The sequence below is a fragment of the Nansenia antarctica genome (genome assembly GCF_963989245.1).
Source record: "Nansenia antarctica genome assembly, chromosome: 9".
Lineage (NCBI taxonomy): Eukaryota > Metazoa > Chordata > Actinopteri > Argentiniformes > Microstomatidae > Nansenia > Nansenia antarctica.
In genome coordinates this window covers 10,953,409-10,978,098 of record NC_137679.1, presented here as the reverse complement: position 1 = coordinate 10,978,098, position 24,690 = coordinate 10,953,409, and the positions used below count along the sequence as shown (strand labels likewise).

At 45.5% G+C, this 24,690-nt stretch overlaps 1 protein-coding gene across 1 annotated transcript in view; it reads right to left on the bottom strand.

Annotated features, from left to right (window-relative positions):
- The window catches only part of furinb (furin (paired basic amino acid cleaving enzyme) b), a gene marked incomplete at its 5' end in the record, with an annotated part of 84,531 nt that overhangs the window by 39,644 nt on the left and 20,197 nt on the right, over positions 1 to 24,690 (bottom strand). Inside the window, 2 exons of the mRNA XM_080539056.1 lie at positions 4,962 to 5,057; positions 11,138 to 11,236. Coding sequence (XP_080395182.1) covers positions 4,962 to 5,057; positions 11,138 to 11,236 — 195 coding nt within the window. The remainder of the gene's footprint in view (positions 1 to 4,961; positions 5,058 to 11,137; positions 11,237 to 24,690) is intronic.

The following is a 24,690-nucleotide window of genomic DNA, read 5'->3' as shown; positions in this document are numbered from 1 at the left end:
ACCAGCCCTGTCTCGAAACCCAGCAGGAGAAGATCTACCAGCCCTTTGTCTAAACCGAGGAGGAAAAGATCTACTAGCTTGTCGGTGAGGAAGAGGTCAGCTCAAAGGAGGAAGACGCCGGCGGTGCCAGAGCCGGACGATACTCCGCTGACCGCTGAGTTGGAGCTAGCTCTGCCTGCACCTGTGGCCATGGCCTACACCCAACTGAAGGTGAAGGAGGAGGAGCCAGAGCCGGAGCTAGAGGCGGAGCCAACGGAGAGCAGCGGAGTTGTGGTGTTGTTGGACGACCCCGTAGCCGAAGACACGAAACCACGCATCCGTAAAAGTCCGTTCAAACACGGCAAGAAAAGGCGAAGGAACTTACAAGGAAAGTGGTGCAAACAGAAGCAGAAACCGGGAGAGAAAAAGTTAAGACGTCAGGCTATATCGCCCGAAGGCGGGGCAAGTCCGGACGGCGTCGAAGACGATGTTAGCGAAAACATAAAACAGGTCCCCACCTCAAGCCTTAAATTCCTCGGGTCGAAAAGACCCAGATCCCGGCCTAAAACGTTGTCGAAGCAGGTGGAAATGGACCTGACTCAACAACTGTTATTGCAGGACGTGAAAGAGGACACCGTGGACGACGAAGACATGACGTCGGACTCCCTCGACGCCCAGCCGGGCAAATCAAAGTTCGCCAAACACATAAAGCACTTCATCATGCCGGTGGTCAGCGCCCGGTCCTCGCGGGTCATCAAGACCCCGCAGAGGTTCATGGACGACACCGGCATGTCCGTTCTGCCGCGGAGAAACTCCCTCAAATTACAAAGGACACTATCACCTCATACCTCACGCTGCTAGAGCAGCCTAGCCAGTGTGCCTTCCATAGTTAAATGAAACCGAGGGTTTCATGGGGCGGCTGTTATGAAGGCCCACAATTTAGAGCCAGTTAGTTTCCCCAAATCAGCCCTATTTTGCCCCTGTTATTTCCTTAATTATTTTCCATACTATTCATGTACGTTTTCATGAAGGTGCATGTATTGTTATTGTAATTGTATAAGTTCTGTCTTAGATTTGTTTAGTATTGTGCAAGCGCCAGATTAGTGGGCGTGGTTTTGATTGGCGTACGTGACCGGATGTATGATTGGCGTACGTGACCGGATGTATGTTCGGTTGGTATATATAGCGACGGAAGTGGTCTGTGCGTTAGAGTGACGAGAGTGAGAAGGAGAAGGAGAAGGAGCCCGAGGTGGAGATAGAGTACATCACAGAGGAACCAGAGATCTTCGACCCCAACTTCATCTTCTTCAAGAGGATCTTCGAGGCCTTCAAGCTGGCAGACGACGTGAAGAAGAGTTCGGAGTTTAGTGAGTTAACAGCGCTAGCCCAGTTTAGCTGTGTCACCGTTAGCCAGCCTTGCTAGCCGCCGGCTGCTAACGTTGGCGCATAGCGAGACCCAAGCTGGACAGAGCCGTCGCCTCCACGAGGTGGATTGCGACCGACCGCTGACTCCACCGGAGCTGACCGTGGACCACCGGACCTGAGCCATTCACACATCGTCGTTTGCTACGAAGACGCCCCTTTCCCTTCAAATTGCAACGTCACTCCCCCCCCTTTGTCTGCTGCCTTCCTCGAGTCACATGCGAGCTCCAACCAGGCCTCAACGCGCTCATTTCAGTCCGGGACTCTAAGCCTTTTCAGGCCAGGTACTGTGTGAGTGAGTGAGTGAGTGTGTGTGTGGCCGGCGGGGAGGGAGTATATTGGGATGTATATATAATTTGTATAAATAAATGTGTTTGTTCATATTCGATACATTGCTGTGTGTTTAGTTGTCTGTTAGCTAATGCTAATGCTAATGTTAATGCTAATGCTAGTAATGCTAGTCTAAAGGGTTGCTGGCGCCCCCTGCCTCTATCCTCCTACACTGCCGATTTAGCTCAGAGTTAGTTAGATAACCAGCCCTTCCTAAATTCTACAGTCCTTTAGCTACTCCCTGGTTACAACCACGTTCATTGATAAAATGACATAAGGGATGGAAAGGGGGGGATGGCAGTTTTAGAAGGGGGATGATTTTGACCGTTTTTATTTCAGGGGGGAAGCCATCACCCCTCATCCCCCCTCAACTGGAGTGCTGATTGTCGACACTGAATGTAACCACGAGCTGAAGTGTTGATGGTATCACAAGCTAAGCACTCGACAAGCCTAAAGGACGATGTTTGAACTCGGTAAGACAGCGATGCGCACAGTTCCAGCGATGCGCACAGTTCCAGCGATCATGCATGTTCCTATAATCTACCGTATACAATGTTTAAGCTATTTGATGTCATACTATCAAAGACGTTCACTGTTCTGTGATTTAATTAGTAGGCGAATGGGGAGAGAGCAGAGGCGATCGATGTATGCAACATTGGTCATTCGATGTTTTAGGGAATTGACATCATTCACTATTCAGATTCAAATTCAGAAAACGTTCATGTCCTCGGAGAGGCCGTGTGTTGAGCAGCATCAGATCATAAAATACGACAAGACAAAAGACAACAAAACAAAAACAACAACATACACAAATAGGCCTATCCATAGTATATAGCTTATTTAAGCAATATCACACGAGAGGGAGTGTGTTATACTGAATATCAGCACGGCTGTGATTCGGTCGTAGGTACGAGGCCGCAGGCCGAGTACCGTCAGTATAACAGCACGAGTGTGATATTGCTTTTGTACAACAGTTCTACAGCACCATTTTAGTTAACAGTAATAAGCGACAACAGATTATGATTTGTTTGTTTATTTAATCATAAAAATAAACAAAAAATAGTTCCGCAACTGAACTTCAAATGGACTGTTGCCTAGTAACCTGAACACAAACATGTAGTCTAATTAACGGTCATTTAGTATAACATCTGTGCGGCGGAGTGATGCATATAGTTAAAAGTCCCAGTGCTGTTATACTGTATTATCGGCACTCATGGAATGCCTCTTGTCCAATCAAATGACTTGGTCGGAACTAACTGTTGTATAATACTATACAATAGCATATTCTCATAGTATTGCGAGAATATAGACCTAATCTGTTGGTGGTTATTTTCATCTACTGGTAATTATTGACCGTGGAATAACAATAATAATAATGATAATAATACATTACATTTCTTACATTTCTATAGTGCCTTTCAGGGGACCCAAGGTCACTTGAATGTCATACTGTAGGAGTTTGAATTGGCCAATTCCCCCTGACAAGCCCACCGATCTATATATTATTATTATCGTGCCCGCCACTGATTCATGTGTAGCAAATTGGAGCCCAAATGAAAGAGAGGCAGAGATTGGGAAAGGGAGAGAGTGAAAAAAGAGCGAGAGACACAGTTTGTGATGGAGCCCCGGACTGAAAAAGTGCTGCACTCCAGGGCTCCAGTCCTCCCCCACCGCTCACCCCCCACACTGCAGATCATCCTGCCCAGAAGGCCAGGCCCCATGCTGGGCCTTTACAGAGCAGCCACTGGGCTGCTGGCGGAGGAGCTTAGCAACATAGGCACCATTCCTCCAGTACAGTGTTGTGCAGAATAACTACGACTTCCGACAGAGCCTTGAACAGAGGATGCCATTTAGCTCTCGCTCTTATACCCATTTAGGACAATAATTTACACAGCCTAAGCCTAGACTAAGCATTCAATCCTTGCCTCAATAAATTCACTCGACAACCTTCTGGCGGTTGACAACTACAGTACTTGCTGTGCATGATCCTATTCACTGATCCAATACTGACCGCCGGACAAACAAAAGCTTTGGGATAAGCTGTGTGCGATATCACCGCCGAAACATCTGTATTCATCACACAGTAAACCTCATTACAAACAAGCCGTCACTGTTCGGCTTCAGAGAGAGAGAGAGAATGAGAAATAATTCAAACAGCAAGAAAAGATTTAAGCCCCTAGCCGATTAGCGGCGTAATGCTGAATGGCAGAGGGGGTATACAGCTCCCATTCACAGGTGATTTATGTCTGGGATAGTCAATTCTGGTATTAATCCATTTCCAACACCGCATGCTTAGTGCACGTGGACAAAAAGACACGGGGAAGATTAGGGGAAATCAAAGCATCGCTGAGCCTCCGAGAGGAAAGGAGAGGAGAGACAACAGACATTGTCTTGTTTGTTTTCAATGCAAACTCTGACAGGTGCAGAATAATTAGTTAAACAGACTGAAGAGAAATGCTCTGTGACATCGACCTTGATGAACAAGACGCAGATGAGAAGTACAGTGAGCAGCACACACATTAGTGTTCCTGCTAATTGTCATGCTAAACTGATTGGGTTTAACGTTGAAATGTAAAAAAAAAAAAAAAAAGACATTGCAAATTGCTTTGGGAGTTGCAAATTGTGTTAAACGGGAGTGATGTGTATATTATAGCTACAGCCTAAGCACATTTTTATAATTTGTCCCTATGGTAACATTCCAGACAGCAATTCAATTAGCTTTTATCTCGCAGGTTTCAAAGGCATTGCACATGACCTTCTATGAAATACCAGAATTTAGCTTTGAGTAGTTCACGATAAAAATAAAAAAAACGTGTTCAAAATGTTTAATGTTATGGGGGCGATGTGACTCATGGCCCCCCAAAAAACAGCCAGAGACAGAAAGAAATGGAGGGACCTTGTGGACCATGTTCCACCTGGGGTGATGGGGCCTTTTCAGCCGCAGCCCCTTCCCTCTGGAACGCCCTCCCCAGCTACATCAGACAGGCCAACACCCTCCCAACATTTAAACAGGCCCCCAAAACCCACCTCTTCAAGCTCGCCTTCACCAGTTAACCCTCTCCCCCTCCCCTTCCCATGTGTCCCCCAGCACTACCTCAATTAGACTTTCTTTTATTTATTTTTTGTTTGTTTTTATCATTACTACTCGATCTTTTTTCAGTTGTAAAGCGTCTTTGAGTGTCTAGAAAAGCGTCTATATAAGTCTAATGTATTATTATTACACAGCTCACCAGGTACCATTGCTGGAAGAATTTGGGGTCAGAAGGCTCCGTGTAGATGTCCCTCTTCTTCCTTCTCCTCGCCACCTGCTGCTCTGCCCACCGCACCTGGAGAGGACGACAGACACGCACGTACCGCACACACACACACCTGAATTAGCGCTGGTAATGAAATGGCAAGGAAAATAGATTATGCGCCCTCTCATACTTTTCATGTTCAGGCTTTCATGTACACGCATTCGCGCAACAACATGAAACATGGCGACAGAGAGGGCCCAGCTGTGTTAGCTCAATCAGTAACATCGAACGTGAGTCTAGACTAATGTGATTCATCTCGTTCCTGAGTTCGGTGTGTGTAGAATGTCAAGAGCTAGTGGTGCTAGGCTAATGTGCTGGAACCTTCCGCGAGACACGGGGGGACGGTCAGCGGCGGCAGAACTCAGCCAGCCAGAACACCGGCTGAAGGATGGGAGGAAGATTAAGAGACTAGAATAGTGTTTTCCCCACCGACAGTCTGGACATACACAAGCAACCACCAACAGTCTGGACATACATAAGCAACCACCAACAGTCTGGACATACACAAGCAACCACCAACAGTCTGGACATACATAAGCAACCAACAAACAAAAATAACTAGACAAACCCCCCAGAATTGAAAACAAAACCGTTTCAGAAAATCAGGGCACAAACCAACTGATAAAACTGTCATAATAATAATAATCCACTTAAGTTGTAAACTGCGGTATCTGTCCATCTTAGACTCCCCCTCATCCTGAGGGGTTTCCAGTCTCAGAGACTCAGGGACGAGAGGTACTTTTCATTCTTGCCTTGTGTTATAATGCAGCACCGGTTACCATAGCGCTGAGAGACAGAGCGTTTTGTCCTCTGATCCTGATCTCCCTGGCTTTACGGAGAGATGAGATACATAAACCATAAGGCTTCCATGCCGGGTGACAGCTACTGACAAACTACACAGAGAGGGAAGAAGTTAGAGAGAGAGTAGAAAGAAAGCTGCACATTTCCCCCCCCCCTCCCCCTGCCCCAAGTACACAATAAGTGACACTGTGATTGGTTAAAACCGAATAATAAAAATAAAAAAAACAGAAAAAAATCGATTATTTCCCTCACGGAAAGAAAGTGAGGAGAGGAGAAGACAAACAGCCGGTCTTTGATTTAATGGCGAGGCTTATGCAGCTGCTGCCAATGTCATCTTTTCACTGTGAGATTATTAAAAATGGAAGATGATAAGCATTGCGTTAGCATTAGCGAGGCAGGGCTGAAGGTAGAAGACAATAGGAGTAATGTGAGAGACAGGGCCGGATTAGAAAGAGAGGAGGCTTGCTGAAGCTTAACGTGCGCTGATTTCCATAATCCATATCCTGCCATTGTTTTCACTGCTGTTATGTTTTTGCCAGTTTTCGCCAACACTTGAAAGGCAACCAAATAGAATACATATTAAAAATTCCTCTCATAAAGGGGTAAAATACTTGGTGCTTAATCGCAGTAGGCACTCACATGAAGGATGCAAGCCTGGGCTAACATGACCCCCAAGGGGCAGGGAACATTACCCTGACAAACTTGACTCCAGATGGGTATTATTATTCCAAACTTGGATCAAAATGTTCTCAAAATTACAAAAGGGGTTTCAGGGCTGACTGGAACATGACATTCTACTGGGAGACATGGGGAGTCTAGGGACCTGAAGATAGGAAGGGATGTAGCCAGTTGTCTGGTGGTTTGTGGCGTTGTAGGAGAAGGTCAATGTATTCATCTTCTTGGGCCACTTATGTTTCTTTCTCACAAGGGGGCGAGCTCCAAATGGAACGTGTTCAGAGCTCCAAATGGAACGTGTTCAGAGCTCCAAATGGAACGTGTTCAGAGCTCCAAATGTAACGTGTTCAGAGCTCCAAACGTAATGTGTTCAGAGCTCCAAATGGAACGTGTTCAGAGCTCCAAATGGACCGTGTTCAGAGCTCCAAATGGAACGTGTTCAGAGCTCCAAATGGAACGTGTTCAGAGCTCCAAATGGAACGTGTTCAGAGCTCCAAATGGAACGTGTTCAGAGCTCCAAATGGAACGTGTTCAGAGCTCCAAATGGAACGTGTTCAGAGCTCCAAATGGACCGTGTTCAGAGCTCCAAATGGAACGTGTTCAGAGCTCCAAATGGAACGTGTTCAGAGCTCCAAATGGAACGTGTTCAGAGCTCCAAATGGAACGTGTTCAGAGCTCCAAACGTAATGTGTTCAGAGCTCCAAACGTAATGTGTTCAGAGCTCCAAACGTAATGTGTTCAGAGCTCCAAACGTAATGTGTTCAGAGCTCCAAACGTAATGTGTTCAGAGCTCCAAACGTAATGTGTTCAGAGCTCCAAATGGAACGTGTTCAGAGCTCCATATGGAACGTGTTCAGAGCCCCTAGTCAACCGACAATCTGGGATTTAGCATAAATATACAGTGGGGGAAATAATTATTGAACACATCAACATTTTGTCCAGTAAATGTATTTCCAATGAGCCTATTCAAGTGAAATTTGCACCAGACTTTGGTATTAACTCAAACAATCCAGACAAAAAAATCTAAACATTAAAGTCCATATGTAAATAAAGTGATGTGGAATAAAGTGGAATGAAACAGGAAAAAAGTATTGAAACCACAGCAAGGAAAGGCAAGGAAGCAACATCACTCCAGTGACTCCACCATCAACCGGCCACGCACAGGAGCTCCTCTCGTGGTACTGGCAGACTTAATATCATTGAAGGAACAATGACTGGAGCCATGTACAGAGAGATTCTTTAGATGAACCTGCTGCCATCCACCAGGATGCTGAGGATGAGACGTGGGTGGACCTTCCAGCAGGACAACGATCCAAAGCATACAGCAAAGGAAACTCGCAATTGGTTTCAGAGAAAGAAAATCTACTTGTTGGAATGGCCCAGTCAATCACCTGACTTGATGTTGATGTGTTCAATACTTATTTCCCCCACTGTAAGCAGATTTGCCCTACAATATTAATAGCCAGAGATGGAGAACATGACTGTTCTTTAGGCTGGTGCCTGGTGATATTCTGCTGTACGGCCAAAATAACTTGAAAGGAGTAGCACTAGCAGACTGCAGACGAACGGCCCTGACCGCCACATGCACACACACACACACACACACACACACACACGCACACACGCACACACGCAGACACGCAGACACGCAGACACGCAGACACGCAGACACACAGACACGCAGACACGCAGACACAGACACACAGACACACACACACAGAGATACGCAGACACACACACACACACACACGCACACGCACACACATGCACACACACACACGCACACACACACCCTCAATTGGCAGCTCCACTGCTCTGGTTCCTCACATCCCAGGCTGTGTGGGCCCTATGGCCATCATGTCTTGGTTTTCTTAGTTGTACAGTACAGAACAACCGCCACGGTACATGGAGACATGCTGTTGGTTGTTGCTGACTGCTCCCCGTGCCTCTCTAGCTGGTTGTAAAGCCTGGTTCTACTCTCTAGCTAGTTGTAAAGGCTGGTTCTACTCTCTAGCTGGTTGTAAAGGCTGGTTCTACTCTCTAGCTGGTTGTAAAGGCTGGTTCTACTCTCTAGCTTGTTGTAAAGGCTGGTTCTACTCTCTAGCTGGTTGTAAAGGCTGGTTCTACTCTCTAGCTGGTTGTAAAGGCTAGTTCTACTCTCTAGCTGGTTGTAAAGCCTGGTTCTACTCTCTAGCTGGTTGTAAAGGCTGGTTCTACTCTCTAGCTGGTTGTAAAGGCTGGTTCTACTCTCTAGCTGGTTGTAAAGCCTGGTTCTACTCTCTAGCTGGTTGTAAAGGCTAGTTCTACTCTCTAGCTGGTTGTAAAGCCTGGTTCTACTCTCTAGCTGGTTGTAAAGGCTGGTTCTACTGTCTAGCTGGTTGTAAAGCCTGGTTCTACTGTCTAGCTTGTTGTAAAGGCTGGTTCTACTCTCTAGCTTGTTGTAAAGCCTGGTTCTACTCTCTAGCTGGTTGTAAAGCCTGGTTCTACTGTCTAGCTGGTTGTAAAGCCTGGTTCTACTCTCTAGCTGGTTGTAAAGGCTGGTTCTACTCTCTAGCTGGTTGTACAGCCTGGTTCTACTCTCTAGCTGGTTGTAAAGGCTGGTTCTACTCTCTAGCTTGTTGTAAAGCCTGGTTCTACTCTCTAGCTGGTTGTAAAGGCTGGTTCTACACTCTAGCTGGTTGTACAGCCTGGTTCTACTCTCTAGCTGGTTGTAAAGGCTGGTTCTACTCTCTAGCTGGTTGTAAAGGCTGGTTCTACTCTCTAGCTGGTTGTACAGCCTGGTTCTACTCTCTAGCTGGTTGTAAAGCCTGGTTCCTCCTGGTTCCCCACCCAAGTATGAATCTGTCCTCCTCAATCTTAGCAGGGACTGGTACAAGCATACTACGTAACAATGTCCGTGTTGATCGGGCTTGCGGTTCAGTGTTGAATATTGAGTGGCATGAATATTGAGTGGCATGTGGCAGCCATATTTTGTATCTGATAATGTTGGAATCTTGTACACAACTACGTCATACTACTGTCCTGAGGCTCACCAAGTTCACATTAATTATCAAAAATAATTAGCAACAATATGGCCGAGATAGCCGCATTTGCATATTTTGTTAATTATGGTGCTGCATAATTTTCATGTAGCGTGGTCATTTTTGGACGTAGGAACTTTTGGTTCACAAACTTGTTGGGGAATGGTACATTCATGTACCAAATGTTATGTCGAACAGACTTACGGTATATTTGAAGAAGATTCATTTATATATATTTTTTACAAAATTCTAAATAGAGGAAAATCTATAGGGACATATCTTTTTCAGTTTTACTAGCTATTTTGTTAGTCTTGAGGCAGATATTGGCTACATGCCTGTCAAAAAGCTAAATAAGTCACCAATATTTGTGGGAGCCATGGGTGTTTTTCATGAAAACAGAACAGGGTTGAATAACTAACAATTACAATAAGGCTATGCCCACTGCGTGGTTCTGCATGGTCCTAATAAATCAACATCCCACCAGGGTCACCAGACCACCACCATCTGACTCCTGCGTCTGCTTCTCCGTCTCCATGTTTTGCTGGAGTCTGAAGAGCTTCTCTGGCCGGGGTGCAGAGGCCTGGTCAGACCTGAACAGACCCAGGCTCCTCCTGTACTGGTGGATGCTGTGTGTGTGTGTGTGTGTGTGTGTGTGTGCATATGTTTGTGTGTATGTGTGTGTATAGATATGTGTGTGTGTGTGTGTGTGCATATATGTTTGTGTGTATGTGTGTGTATAGATATGTGTGTGTGTGTGTGTGTGTGTGTGCGTGTATGTGTGTGTATATATGTGTGTGTGTGTATGTGTATATATATGTATGTGTGTGTGTGTGTGTGTGTGTATATATATGTGTGTGTGTGTGTGTGTGTGTATATGTGTGTGTGTGTGTGTATATATGTGTGTGCGTGCCTGCATGCATGCGTGACCCCGTCCTCAGCAGACAGCTGGACCAGGGCAGAGAGAGCTATAACCCAGCCCCCAACCTTGGCAGGGAGCGTGAGCCACAGATGGTTCACGCCTGTCTTCACTTTCTAACCGTGTCCCCTGTGCTCACCCTACCGCCAAGGTCATCTACCTCCATCCCTGTCCAGACAAACACAAAACCAGCCCTGCACCAGCCTGGAACCCAGCAGCATATCAGTTTTTCGAGCATTATAAATACACTACACGCTGTATAACGAGACACGAAGCGCACATAATTCGTTTAGGGTAGAGACGAGTTGGTTTGGCTGAGTTAAGTGCTCGGTAATAACCAGCTGGCTATGGTGGAGAGCAGATTTTTCGGGGGGGGGAAAGAGAGCCATGCTTGTGGAACAGATGGAGGGATGTCATGATTCCGCTGTCATTAACATGTAGATTCCGAAACAATGCTTCTACAAGGCTTGTCAGCGAAATAAAAAAACAGGAGCGCAAAACACAAAGACAATTCCAGCTGTTGTTGTGTTTTTTTTGTTGAGAATAATTAACATATTTAGAACTCGATATATGTCAGTGGGACATATGGATAGAGGTGTGCGATGCCGAATTCTCTATGACAAATAAACTCTCTACGATGAAATTGTCTCGGATGTTTAAGTGGCCAAAAAGTTGTGTAAAAGTGCCGAATATATTACCTGTGGTTCCTTCTGCAGTCGAACGTGAGTTCCTCTGTGGCCGGACAGAGACCTCTTCACCACCGCTCGATGCCTGAAGTGATAGTAATCACCAAACACCTATAGGGGTGAGACACACACACACAAAGAGACACAATTGAGTGAGTGAAAAAGACATCACAGACACAGACTCTCACACAGACACACACACACATACATACATATACACATTTCGCAGAGCAAGAGACACAGACACATCCATTAAAAAAAACAGACTGAAACCGACATCTATTACAGCACCCCGCGGACGCACGCTCGTACATCTTCCCGTCCCGCGGTGGAAAGACACTGTCAGAGACGCGCGCCGGAGATACAGGAGATACATCACACACCTACACAGACGAAGACATCAATTACACACGACTGGGGGGACGGAGACACATTCATCACAAATAATTAGACACATCCATTAGTGAACACGCCGCACTTACAAAGTCACAGTGACGCATCCCTCATACGCCTGTCATCGTGTATTACACGCCAGCACTCAGAGAAGAGCTTTTAAGGGCGTGAGGGGGAAGAGATGGATACCGTACATGGATACACGGACACCTTTTCCTCTGCATAGTCAGAGAGAGGCTTCAGAGTGCTTTCCACAATACCGTCTCTACCTTGGTTCTGACACGAACGACTGGCACCTGGATGTATGTACCTCTCACAAGGACAGTGACGGAGTGATAGTGACAGGAACTCAACCTCACCGGAGAGGAAAAAAAAAGCTTGAATGAATCGGGAGTCGTCCTCACTTGAAAGATAGGAAAAGAAACTCAGAGAGACAGCGGAGGAGGAGGAGGAGGAAGACAAGAAAATAAATATCCCCCCCCCGCCTCTACCCTCTACATATTCACAGGAGAGCGGCATCCATTTGAAAATGGAAGTGGTCCAATCTGTACAACAGCGCCTCTGGGGACTAGCTCACCTTCACAGGCCCAGTGGAGCGAGAGAAGAAAAAAGGAGGAGGAGGAGGAGAGGGAGAGGGAAAGAGAGGAGGGGGAGAGAGCAGGCAGGCTCTGACAGGCCGAGCCGGGGCAGGATGGATGTGTGTGAGGGAGGAGAACAGCAGACGCAGCACGGTGGAGGGGTTCTCTTGGGGGGCTGCAGGGGGAATCTGCCGTGTGCAATCAGACAGGGCTGCTGCTGGAGATGATACTGGGACTGGAGCGCACGCAGCACACTGCCTCTGTCTGGACGCACCGATGCGGCTACAGCGCACCTAGAGGCTCGTGTGTGTTCTTACGGGCCCCACCGTGTGTGTCGACGAATGAAATAGAGTACTGTACACTACCCAGTACACAAGTTGTAAAAGAAAATCAGGGGGGGATGGTGGATTTTTATCCTATGGGGACAATTTTAGCATCCTCACAGCGTCAGTGACTTCAGTGTCAGTGACTTGGTAAAAATGTAATTGCATGTGTGCGTGCCCCCCTCGCCCACAGTATTTTACTCAATATGCGCAAAACTAAAATGTTGAAATAGCAGTAATACCACGTTCATTGATAAAATGACATCAGGGATGGAAAGGGAGGGATGGCAGTTTTAGAAGGGGGATGATTTTGACCGTTTTTATTTCAGGGGGGGATGCCATCCCCCCTCATCCCCCCTCAACTCGAGTGCTGACTGTAGGGAGAGAGGATCCTCGACCCCCCCACAGTAGCACGGTGTTAGTTTCAGGGTTATTATAGCCCCCTGGTCAGATATTTGTTTGTGATGATGTGTGTGTGTGTGTGTGTGTGTGTCCATGAACGGGTCCCGACATGCACAGAGCATCCATCCGGACATGTGAGTGTGTGAGTCAGGCTCTGTGCGTTCAGAGGTGTTTGTGTCAGAGATGATCATTGAGTGCACTCTGCATCGTTGCTCATACTGAGTGCTGGCGTCAGAGAAATAGTGACCTTTTACGCCCCTCACTGAGCACTGGTATGACGCGCGCACATGCGCACACACTCCACACACACAACACACACACCACACACACACACACACCACACACACCACACACACACACACACACACCCTTAGAAACATGAACTCCCGCTTGATAAACACACACAACAAAAACCTGTACAGAGACCTTGTGTCCTTGTGAGAGATCCATACAACACACACGTGTGCGTTGGTAAACACACAGACACGTGTATGGTTATGTGAGGTGACCAGTCAGTAGGACCATTGGGGTGCTGTAGTGAGTGCTTGTCTTGTGATGCTTAGCACTAGACGGAGGGCCCCACGGACGTCATGTGACACTTTCTAATAAAATAACTCTACTATTCTCTGCTATTGTGAAACCCATGTCCTCCTCCTTCCCTGACTTTAACTAAATGTCTGTATGTTAAGTGTACTTTAAGATTTACAATTTAGTGCCCCGCGGTGGTGTAGCGGTCTAAAGCACTAGCCACTAGTGCATGCTGCCCACCGGGGCCGGGGTTCGTATCCCGGCTCGCCAGACCCGGATATGGCCAGGGCACACACGGGGAACGGCATATTGGGCGGCCGCTCCCGAGGGGGGTATAGGAGTAGTTCCGGACAAGGATCCGTCGCGCAACAGCGCCCCCGTCTGGTGCTAGAATAACGGTGCTGGGCTCGAGGAGCCAGTCAGCTAGTCTGCCTGGCGGCCTCCTCTGGGACTGCCGGCCGCGGGGTCGTGCGGTGGATCCCTCGCAATAGGCAGGGGATAATTGGATGCTAGGTTGGGTTCAATTGGCTACCAAATTGGGTGAAAAAAGGGATAAAATCTGAAAAACAAATTTATAAAAATAAAAAAAAGATTTACAATTTTAAAATCACACATACAAACATTCCTTTTACTAACACCCCAAGTCATTGTCTTGATAGCAACTACTACATTTTCCCCTCATACACAAACAATTCGCTTCCCCTTGTGTGTGTATGTGTGTGTGTGTGTGTGTGTGTGTGCGTGTGTGTGTCTGGAGGGGTTTATGGAAGAAACTGTTACTGCCCTCAGCAGCACCTTACAGTTCTAATACAGTCTTGGGAAAGATGTGTCTGAGAATATGGTGATGAAAATCACGGAGTCTTTCCTGGGCAAAGGGAAAACAAAAATGACAACCTCTAATCTCCACATCAATTTCCTTGGCAAGCAAATTGAAAAAAAAAAAACAGAACCATGAAAAAAACCCTAAAAAAAAAAAGGACAGGATATTTCCACCCTCGCAGCAGGGGGAGAGAGCGGGTGATAAAGAGTGTAGCAACCTTCACTCTTTGTGTGTGTGTGTGTGTGTGTGTGTGTGTGTGTGTGAGTGTGTGTGTGTGCGAGCACGTTTGTATCTGGCATTTTATGAAAAAAAACTGTTATGCTCTCTCTTCATTGTCTGTCGAAACCTTTCTAGTACATCATTTCAAGAAGCATCTTGCATTCCCTGGCAAACGGGTTCATTCATCGCAACAAAAAAACAAACTTAACCATGAAAAAGCAGACGGGAGGTTAGTAGCGCAGTGTAAATGGAGAGTGGGCGACGAGAATGTAGCAACCTTCACTCACATCTGACCGCCAGTTGAAATACTTTTTCATTGTTTTATTTTGAAAAAGCTATTATTTACTTATTCAATGTACATATACAACTGAATAAATTGCAGAAATGGGGTGTTATGTTTACGGTTAGGGTTAAACTAACGCACGTTATGTCCGTTCTATATGTCATATTCAATATGTAGCTCCAGGGATGCAAGTTGGGCAGTCCCACTCATATTTTTTTATTTTATTGGACAGATACAGTGAAGACAGGCAGGAAAGTAAGGAGAAGAAGGGAGCGAGGGCATGTCAGCAGCGCGTGGACCGGATTCGAACCCATGCCGACACTGTAGACCGCGGTGCCAGACCACTGGACCACCCCAGGCCACGGCCCTCACGATTACTAGGGACCCCAGCCACCCCAATCAGAAACTGTTCGAGCTATTGCCGCCAAGGGCTAAAACCCAGAGGCTGACAAACAGCTATAACCCCCAAGCAATCAGGCTCCCGGAGAAATACACTGGAAGAATACTAACTACAATATAATAATATAATATATGCCATTTAGCTGACGCTTTTATCCAAAGCGACTTGCATTGCAGTGAGTGCATACACTTCAGTATATATGGTCCCAGCGGGTATCGAACCCACAACCTAAGTGTTGTTAGCGCCATGCTCTACCAACTGAGCCACAGAGGACCACAAGAGACCACAAGAGACAGCGGCAGGACCACAAGAGACTGCCACCCCCTAACCAATCCCATGCAACTCTACAAAAACAAACATATTACCGTACATGGTTACTTGTATACCATTTACTAACCGTACTGTATTATATAGCATTTCATATCATCGTACTCTGCACAGCATTTTTGCATTATTGAAGCCACTGTAAAATCCTTCACTTTATTACTTCATCAATGTAGGGTTACTTTTTTTTTTTTTACTTACTTACTTACGTTACTTAGTACTATTGTGTTTTTTGTATCTGAATGCTGCATTGTCAGTTGAGGAACCAAAGCCAAAGAATGTTACTCTTGTGTACTTGTACAGTAAGATGCATTATACAACAGTTAGTTCCGACCAAGTAATTTGATTGGACAAGAGGCATTCCATGAGTGCAACAGCACTATAATAGTATAACAGCACTGGGACCTTTAACTAAATGCATCACTCCGCCACACAGATGTTCTACTAAATGACCGTTAATTAGACTACATGTTTGTGTTCAGGTTACTAGGCAACAGTCCATTTGAAGTTCAGTTGCGGAACTATTTTTGGTTTATTTTTATGATTAAATAAACAAACAAACCATAATCTGTTGTCGCTTATTACTGGTAACTAATAAATCGCGCTGTAGAACTGTTGTATAAAAACAATATCACACTCGAGGTCGTGCTGTTATACTGAATATCAGCACGTCTGTGATCGCCTGCGGCCTCGTACCTACGACCGAATCATTGCTTAAATATATAATGCTATAATGAAAGCAATTCTGATTCTAATGCAGTGTTCTGGTGCACTCTCATCGGAACATGGAGAGAAGTTCCACAATATATACAAAGCCATACTCTCATAAGAATGTCAGATACGGCAGATTTAAGAGGGATGTAAAACCATGGGGCTGGGCTAGGACATAGGGCTGAGGAGATTCATTATGAATGAGTTTCTTCAGTACTGAATATTAGTCTAGAATGTTCAGAATAAATGTTCACATGTGTATTTGTCAAAAAACAATGAATAATAATCAGGGGCCTCATGCACCCAGAGCACGCAGAGAGAAGTGGAGGAGGGGAACTCTGAACGCTGTTTCCTCTCAGCACCATAACGTTGTGCCTCCTAATGTTCTGTCTGGCATTCATTTATACACAGGACAAGACGCTACTATCCCTCCTGCCATAATCCAATGTCAAACACATTTAGAAGAGTCTAAAACATGTTATGTTGTATTTTACAGAATGGAATAGAGTCCAGGGAAAACTGTTGCGCCTTGCTGTGTCCTTTTTTCTTCCAATGATCGGTTGCAGGTGCGGTAGTTTAGAAAAATACTGAGACAGTGAGAGTAGAGGACCTCGCACACTGCATGAACTTTAAGGAAAACTCCTTAGACAGAGATTAGAAAAATATGTTTTCTTTATTTTATCATGCTGTTACAAAAAGTGCTAAGTGCTCTGGTGCAAAAAGTGCAAGGTGCGGGGCAAATGTTTCGGTCATACGACCATGATCAGTGTCACTGGGCAACAGACAGACTATGCTATTATTATAAAAAAAGATATATGTTTCTAATCTCTGTCTACAGTATTTTACAGAATGCAATGCTGGCTTACACTACATTGCTCCATAGATATAAACGTATCTGTGTCTGCTATTGCTTCATGTTATCTGCTATTGCTACTGAAGTTACTGCAGCTGTAAAATACTTTTGTATTTAAACCACACCAGCCTGTACTCAGTTGACTCAGTTGACTTTCGATTTTTATAGGTCATATTTATTTAACCATTTATTGATGGAATATTACATTCTTTTACTTTGCAAGTCGCTCACCCAGTTATAACCCGACCAAAATGTAAACAATAATGTTCAATAATGTGAATTCTTACTTAAGCAATGGCAGTCTGTGACGGTGTGTGCTCCTGCCAAGACCATGCCTTTCTGCCTCCTGCCAAGACCATGCCTTTCTGCCTGAATCTGTTTTTCCAAAATGTCCAGGACGTTTCTGGGTGTACCACTTGCTGTGGGCATTGGCGACCTTCCTGCCTGAGCTGCAAGCAAGCACTTGTCAGTGCTACAAGCAGCAAATGTCCTGTTTGAGCCATGTCGAAGTTTTGTTTGGGGAATGAGCGGATTTGTTTGTAACATGGGGTTTAGAGAGAAGTTTGTACTTGTGTATAGCACAGTCACGCAACAGAGAGTGCACCCTCTCCCTCGGTGACAGAAACGGCTTCACAACGCGGAGCTGACCGGATAGTTTAATGAAATAATGGGACTTGGGAATGCGTGGTGTAGGGTATCTGTGACAGGGTTTTCTATCACAGTATGCTGGTAAAGCACTTATATGTGAAATGTGAGTGTCTCTGCTGGCTGGTTCATTTCCGTGTTCATGTTTCGAGGAACATTCCCAAACTAAATACCGACTGCATTTTAACTACAATCCTTCTAGTTTCAGACATTTGCTGAACAAAAAACATGAACATTATTGACAGATTCATTGTCTCAATTAGAAGTAGTTTTGCATTGAGCAAAGGGAGGGAGAGAGGGAGAAAGGAGGAGACACTATTCTGAAGCGTCACTGCAATTACCATTGAAGTGAATAGAGTGCGCAATCCATATGGTGCCTTTAACTTACAATTATAGTATTATTCACAAACTAGCGAACATCAGCTAATTTAATGATGCGTGCAGCACACCTGCATGAACATCTATGGACTCGAGTCACAGGCCACGCCGGGTAATCCTTAGGGTTCCTCACAGCACGCTGCGTGAGCAGTTTTTCGCGGTTTCACTTTTTTCGGGGCACACTGTCTGACACATCCTAGCGTGGGCGGTGGGGGGGGAATGTCAAAGCGGACATCCTGTCAAGGAAATATAGGCTTTGCTTTATTTTGATAAGTTGATTAAATGCTCTGACAGACAGATGCTCAACAATTGTGACCTCGGATCTACATCATTCATGCAGGTCACCTATTTTGGATTATATTTGTTTGTTTTGTTTTGCCGAAAGATGACAAGTTTGCCTCCCTGAGCTTGTTAAAATACACAATGTGGTATTCTAATAACTCCTGACTAAGCACAACCAGTGCGTTATAATTGCATCGGTGGTGATCAAATTGAATGACAACACTGATAACACTGCCCCTCCCTTTACAGAGAGAGAGAGAGAGAGACAGAGAGAGAGAGAGAGACAGAGACAGAGAGACAGAGACAGAGACAGAGACAGAGAGAGAGAGACAGAGACAGAGACAGAGAGAGAGACAGAGACAGAGACAGAGACAGAGACAGAGAGAGAGAGAGACAGAGAAAGACAGAGACAGAGAGACAGAGAGAGAGAGAGACAGACAGAGAGACAGAGAGAGAGAGAGAGAGAGAGAGAGAGAGGGGCTGATATTGCAGGCTGAGTGTGAGTGCTGGTGACATCCGGCGTGTTTATCAAATGCTCCCTGTCAGCCTCAGAATACTACGAAGCATCAACCAAACACCCACTAGCTAGAACGCCCTGTATCCCTCTCTGCCCCCCCCTGCCTCTCCCACTCTTCCCATCTGTCTCTCTCGCTCGACGTTTTCTCTCTCTCTCTCTACCTCCTCTCTTTCTATCTATCTATCTTTTTTTTGTTACTCTCTCTGTCCTCACCGTCTCTCTCTCTCTCTGGCAGGAGAAGGCGCAGACTAACGCTGTGCGTTTAGTTCCGGATGATCTCTCTCTATCAGATGGAGAAATATTATTCTGTTAAGGTCCATCAGAGAGCACGATGATAGCTGTTGTCTGTCATGGCGATGGTCACAATCACTAAGCTCAATATCGTGGCACGAGTCCCCCCCCCTATGCCATCCTCTTTCTCACAGGTATGCTGGTCCCCGGCCCCCACCCCCCCGCAGTGGGGGGCTGGGGATCAAGCCTATATAGACTGTGACACAGTCAATATTGGCCAGTGGGGGATTGGCTCCAGTTCAGCGATGCCTGAAAGAGAAATGTAGCCTGCTCTGGGCCCAGTGAAGTTGTTTCATGTTGTGTGTGTGTGTGTGTGTGTGTGTGTGTGTGTGTGTGTGTGTGTGTTAGCCGGAGAGGTAGCTTCGGGGAGTTCGCCGCCAGGGTCTTACTCGATAGCTCGGCTCATTCTGTCTTATACAAGCTCAGCCTATTCTCTGGTGCCTGGGCCTGAGTGCAAGGCAGCACATCAAGGATATTTTTGTATTGGAGATGGCGTCAATCATGCCTATCTTCGAAGAAAAAAATAAAACTGGCCTCAATTGTTGGTTAGAGATAGCAATAACAGTAATTCACTTTGACCGCTATGCACTTTCATTCAGATCCCGTGATATACAAGTCTTCTTGCCCATACACTGAGGTAGCCCCCCCCCCCCCCCCCCCCCCCTCCCACACACACACGTCCACCCATCCAACCACACACACATCCACCCACACATCCAGTGTTGGAAATGTCAGATCCACAGCATGGTGCATTGATTGCCCCCTCCACCGTCGCTGCGGGACCCCCTACCCCACAGACACACACACACACACACACACACACACACACACACACACACACACACACACACATCTCTCCCAGCATCTCTGCTGAATTGCTCATTGATTGTTCCATTGTTGTTGTTCATGTGAATGCAAGCCCTGTCCCCACACACACACACACACACACCGACAGAGACACACACACACCCATGTACACACACACACACCGACAAAGAAAGAAAGAACGAAAGACAGACAGACACAGAGGATTGTTGAAGTGGGTTAATCAAAACCGCCATAGAGACCTTGCAAGTGTCCTGCTGACTGAGGGACTAATTAACGTTGAAACTCTGGGGTCTGCTCAGAGAGAGAAGCTCATTATTCACTTTGAAACAGAGGCTAATTATCTGTTGGAGTTCAGTCTGCATGTTCCATGTCTACCATTGGCTTCATGTCTTCTAAGGACACCTGTTCCTTGTTGAGGTAGGAGTTTATACAAGAAAAAAGCTCTTAATTAAAAAGCTCTTCATTCAATGACCTGGTTGAAATATAGCCTACTTGTGTTAGTTTACATGAACAAGAACATTACACTAGGCTCGTTGTGAAATGTGTGCACAATGAAGTGAAATACTGACCCAATAATACAAGAAGGTGATGCAAGCGTGTGAGGTATGACTTATGATGCCTTTAAATGCTGTGTTTTGACTTTTGCCCCGTTTTACTGCTGGGGGAGGGGGGGGGGCGGGCGGGCTAGAGAAACAGCACTACACACTCTAGGGATGGGTCAGAATAACCGATTATTTGATTATTCGTTCCCGAGGATCAAAGTCAAAGATGATTTTTTACATTTGGACCGTTAACATTTTTTCGCCTTTAAATAAACACTAATTAACAGACGGAACTAATGTTGTTTCTGTAGCACTAATATGACTATTATTTTTATTTTTTTAGTAATCATTCACAGAAAAACAATATACACAAGCATAAACATTAATATATATGCATACAACACAAACCAACAACACCAGGCAGAGGTTGGGGTTGTGTCAAAGTAAACGAAGACAAGGGACCCACCCGATCAAGCATGGCCACACGTATTCAAGTGTGACAGAAGCCGCAGCCCAAAAAAAAGTGTGCCCTAATTGCCTACATGGTGACTAAAGATATGCTGCCTATTAGTACAGGAGACGGGTGGGGACTTTGCAAATGAATATACATAGAGCCAGAATACATGGTTCCGTTTGGAAAAACCATCAACCTCACGTCTTGAAAAGATGTAGGCTGTGCTGAATGCTCAGAGTCCATTCACAATGCTTTAGCCAAAACCGACCGAGCTGGTAGCTATGACTTCGCATGCCTGGATCTCCCTCGCAGTGGAGTCCTATGTTACAGTAATGTGTCATTTCATTGATGAAAATTGGCATATAAAGAGCACTGTCTTCAGGGTTCCTACAAGTTTCAACAAGTCAAATGTATGACCTATTCTTTGAATAGAATTTTAGACCTATTCGCGACACCATATGATAGCTTTTTGTCATCCTCGAGGTGATGAAATTAGGGATTTCACTGCCATACAGACAAAAAAGGAAGCAAATGGACATTTCTTGGGTTCCAGCTTGATTAATTTCCGCGTAAATAGATGCGGTCGGACTGATTTCCTTGCAGGATCTAGTTTTTAGGGCCTAGCACCTCATTTTTAGACCGAATAACTGCAATTTGTGACCTTTTTAGGCCTTATAAACTTGATTGCTGGATTTTAGATTTTAAGGCTTTTTAAGACCAGCTCGGGAACCCTGGTCTTACAACCACGATCGATGCCAGAGCGACACACAGCCGAAAATCTAGCTGAGGCGCTGAGAACAGCAGTGGAAGAGTGGGGGGGTCTTACTAGCCGACACACAGCTACTGGAGTGGGACTCAAGCTTGTGTGCTTTGTCCAAATTACAGCTGGAAACAAATGATGCGGCAGCGCTGTCAAGACAGAAGGTTCACCCAACTGTCAGACGCACGATGCACACTAGAGCCAACTAGATGACTGCTGGCACATTATGGAAGAAATGATCCCGCTGATGAAAATCACTGAAGATGACAACCATGGCGCTCTGCGGAGAATCAGACGTGTCCGTCTCTGTGGTTTATCCGGTCACCGCTACTCACTGCTCTCAAAGCACCTGCCTCTCGTCTGCAGGTGAGTCACGTGAGAAGTTCACGCGAGGTGACAGAGTTCAAGCGCGGTGTTGGAGACGTTGAGAAAGCGCATACATACATGGCCCCTGAGGACAGAGAGACAGCGCAGAGGGCGGCGCTCGTTGACTCTTGCCTGGACCCACGACACAAGCTCATGCGACTCACTACTGAATAAGAGGTGTTTTTCTATTTTGGCCCAATAATAGGTTAGCATCTATGCTAACATCTATCTATAGATGTTATTCCTGTAGGAGAAATCAAACGATTTGCATCTTAATAAAAGTCTGAATGTCACAAAATCATAGCTTATAACAAAGGCTACTATTTGTGATCAACAATGGGCATATATATATAATATATATATAATAACAAAAAACATATACATATCTTCCCTTTCTCTTGTCATCGGACAGGTGAAAGATGCCATCAAAGACAGAATTGCTGCTGTCGTTTTAAATGTCGATGAAAACGTTCAGGCTGGCACAGCACCACCATCATCACCACCCTCATCATCATCATCACCATCATCATCATCATCATCATCACCATCATCATCATCACCATCACCACCACCACCACCACCACCACCATCATCATCACCACCATCATCATCATCATCACCACCATCATCATCATCATCATCCCCACCACCATCCGCCGAGGAAGACGACGAGCCACAGCCTGCGCCCCCGTCTGACAAGCAACAACGTCGGGAATACGCCGACCGGACAGCGATGCCAAACGTTTTCGGAGAAGAAATACCTGTCCTGTACTTCTTGAATGCACCGGACCAAAAGCCTGGAGAGAAGATACTCTCAGGACCGGTGCATTCCACCAGACCAAGCCCCTCTGGAGTGGTAGAAAGGGAATGAGAATAGACACCCCGAGCTCTCAAGTGTTGCCAAGGCTCACCTCTCCCTCCCTGCCACGTCTGTCCCTGCTGGGTGTTTCTTTCCCCCCCTGCTGCAGGTGTTTTGGTCAATAGGCTCTGTACTTGTCTCCTCCCAGCACATGTTGACATGCTGTAGGTCCTTAACACTAGAACAGCCGTGCCTTTTTACCTCCTAAAAGAGCCGCCTCGGGCCCCTCTTTTTCAATGCTCAATCTGCTATTTCCACACAACGACCACTAGTTGGCCGCTTGTAAATTAGCCTGATTCCTAGACGGAAAAACAGCAAAATAGCTTAATATTAGCTTATCCTGATGTGATTTTTGAAAATGTAAGGATACTGGGGTGGTAGAACGCACATATCTAGGAAAAGTCATGAAAGGAGAGTCCTGAAATTTGATCGAGTGCAACGATATAAACATTTGTTTTACTCACAGCTGAGTAAAGTGTTAAAAAAAAACTCTGTTTGATGAGGCTGCCTTTTGGCTCTCTTGATGCATCTGTTGATAGCGAGGAGCAATCTTATATCCAAAGTCTAAAAGTAAGAAAGGCTACCGTAACTTTCCGTTCCACAAGCCCACACCTGCTTTGTCAAAATGTTTTTCGGCTACTAAATGTTTTCCTTCCATTGTTATCCTCCTTTATCATAAAGGACGTTTATCGCGTGGCTTATAATGGCTATTTATGTATTAGTACTAGCGCCTGTCTTTTCGGTAAGCCTATGCCTTTTCATGTTTTGAGTTGATGATGGCCACTATGCCTTTGCAGTTTGACAACTTGTGTCAAAGAATGAAGCACTTGATTGTGTTCTGTTGGCCATTTAATCTTCATCCATGGCATTTTCTTTATTGTGTATTTGGCAGTTTTGATGTCGGGGTAGGCTATAGCTAGAGTACTGGCAAACATTGGAATTGCAAATGGCTTGGACAGCTTTAATTGTAATTGGCTATATAAAATGTGTGCACCGCTTTAATGCATGCGTCAGTATTAGCATAACACCTAATAGGGGTGTCTTTTATTTTATCTGTTCTGCATTATTGTTATGTTAGCCTAATTGAAGTATTTACGTCAGGATTAATACCAGAATACATTAGATTTGTTCTTTTTTGCATCTAAGATATGAAGTGATTACTTGCCAATGATCCATGGCTGCCTTTGTGAATGTCAGCACACATCCAAAAATCGATTACTCGTTCATACCCATACGCCCACTGATGATGCGACCATGAAAAATGTAAGTTATTCACATCCCTGCTACACACTCACCAAAGCCTCATTATCCCTCACTGTGTGACCAAGTCTTTAAGACAGACAGAAACACCCCCCCCCCCCACACACACACATGCATACATACACATACACAAACTCACTTAGAATACCATAAGTTCACACAGATCACCTATAGAGAGAGAGAGAAAAAGAGAGAGAGTGAGAGAGAGAGAGGGAGAGATCGGAAATAATCTACTCTGCTTTTTTAATTCAAAGTGCTCCCACTGGTATGAATCTTAAGTCTTAAATCCATCGCTGGGGTGGATAAAATATGCTAACCAAATTACACTGAATTTTCACCCTGCTTCGCAGGAGCATTGAATATTCATAGGAGTCTGAGGAGTTGGCTCCATTCCCCCGACCCCCCCCCCCCCCACACACACACACACACACACACACACACACACACACACACACCATCAGCAGTCGGCCTACTCCTAACATAAGGAGCATTTATGATCATACTCTACACATCTCTACTGTGATGTTACGCAGAGAGTAATGGTCTGTC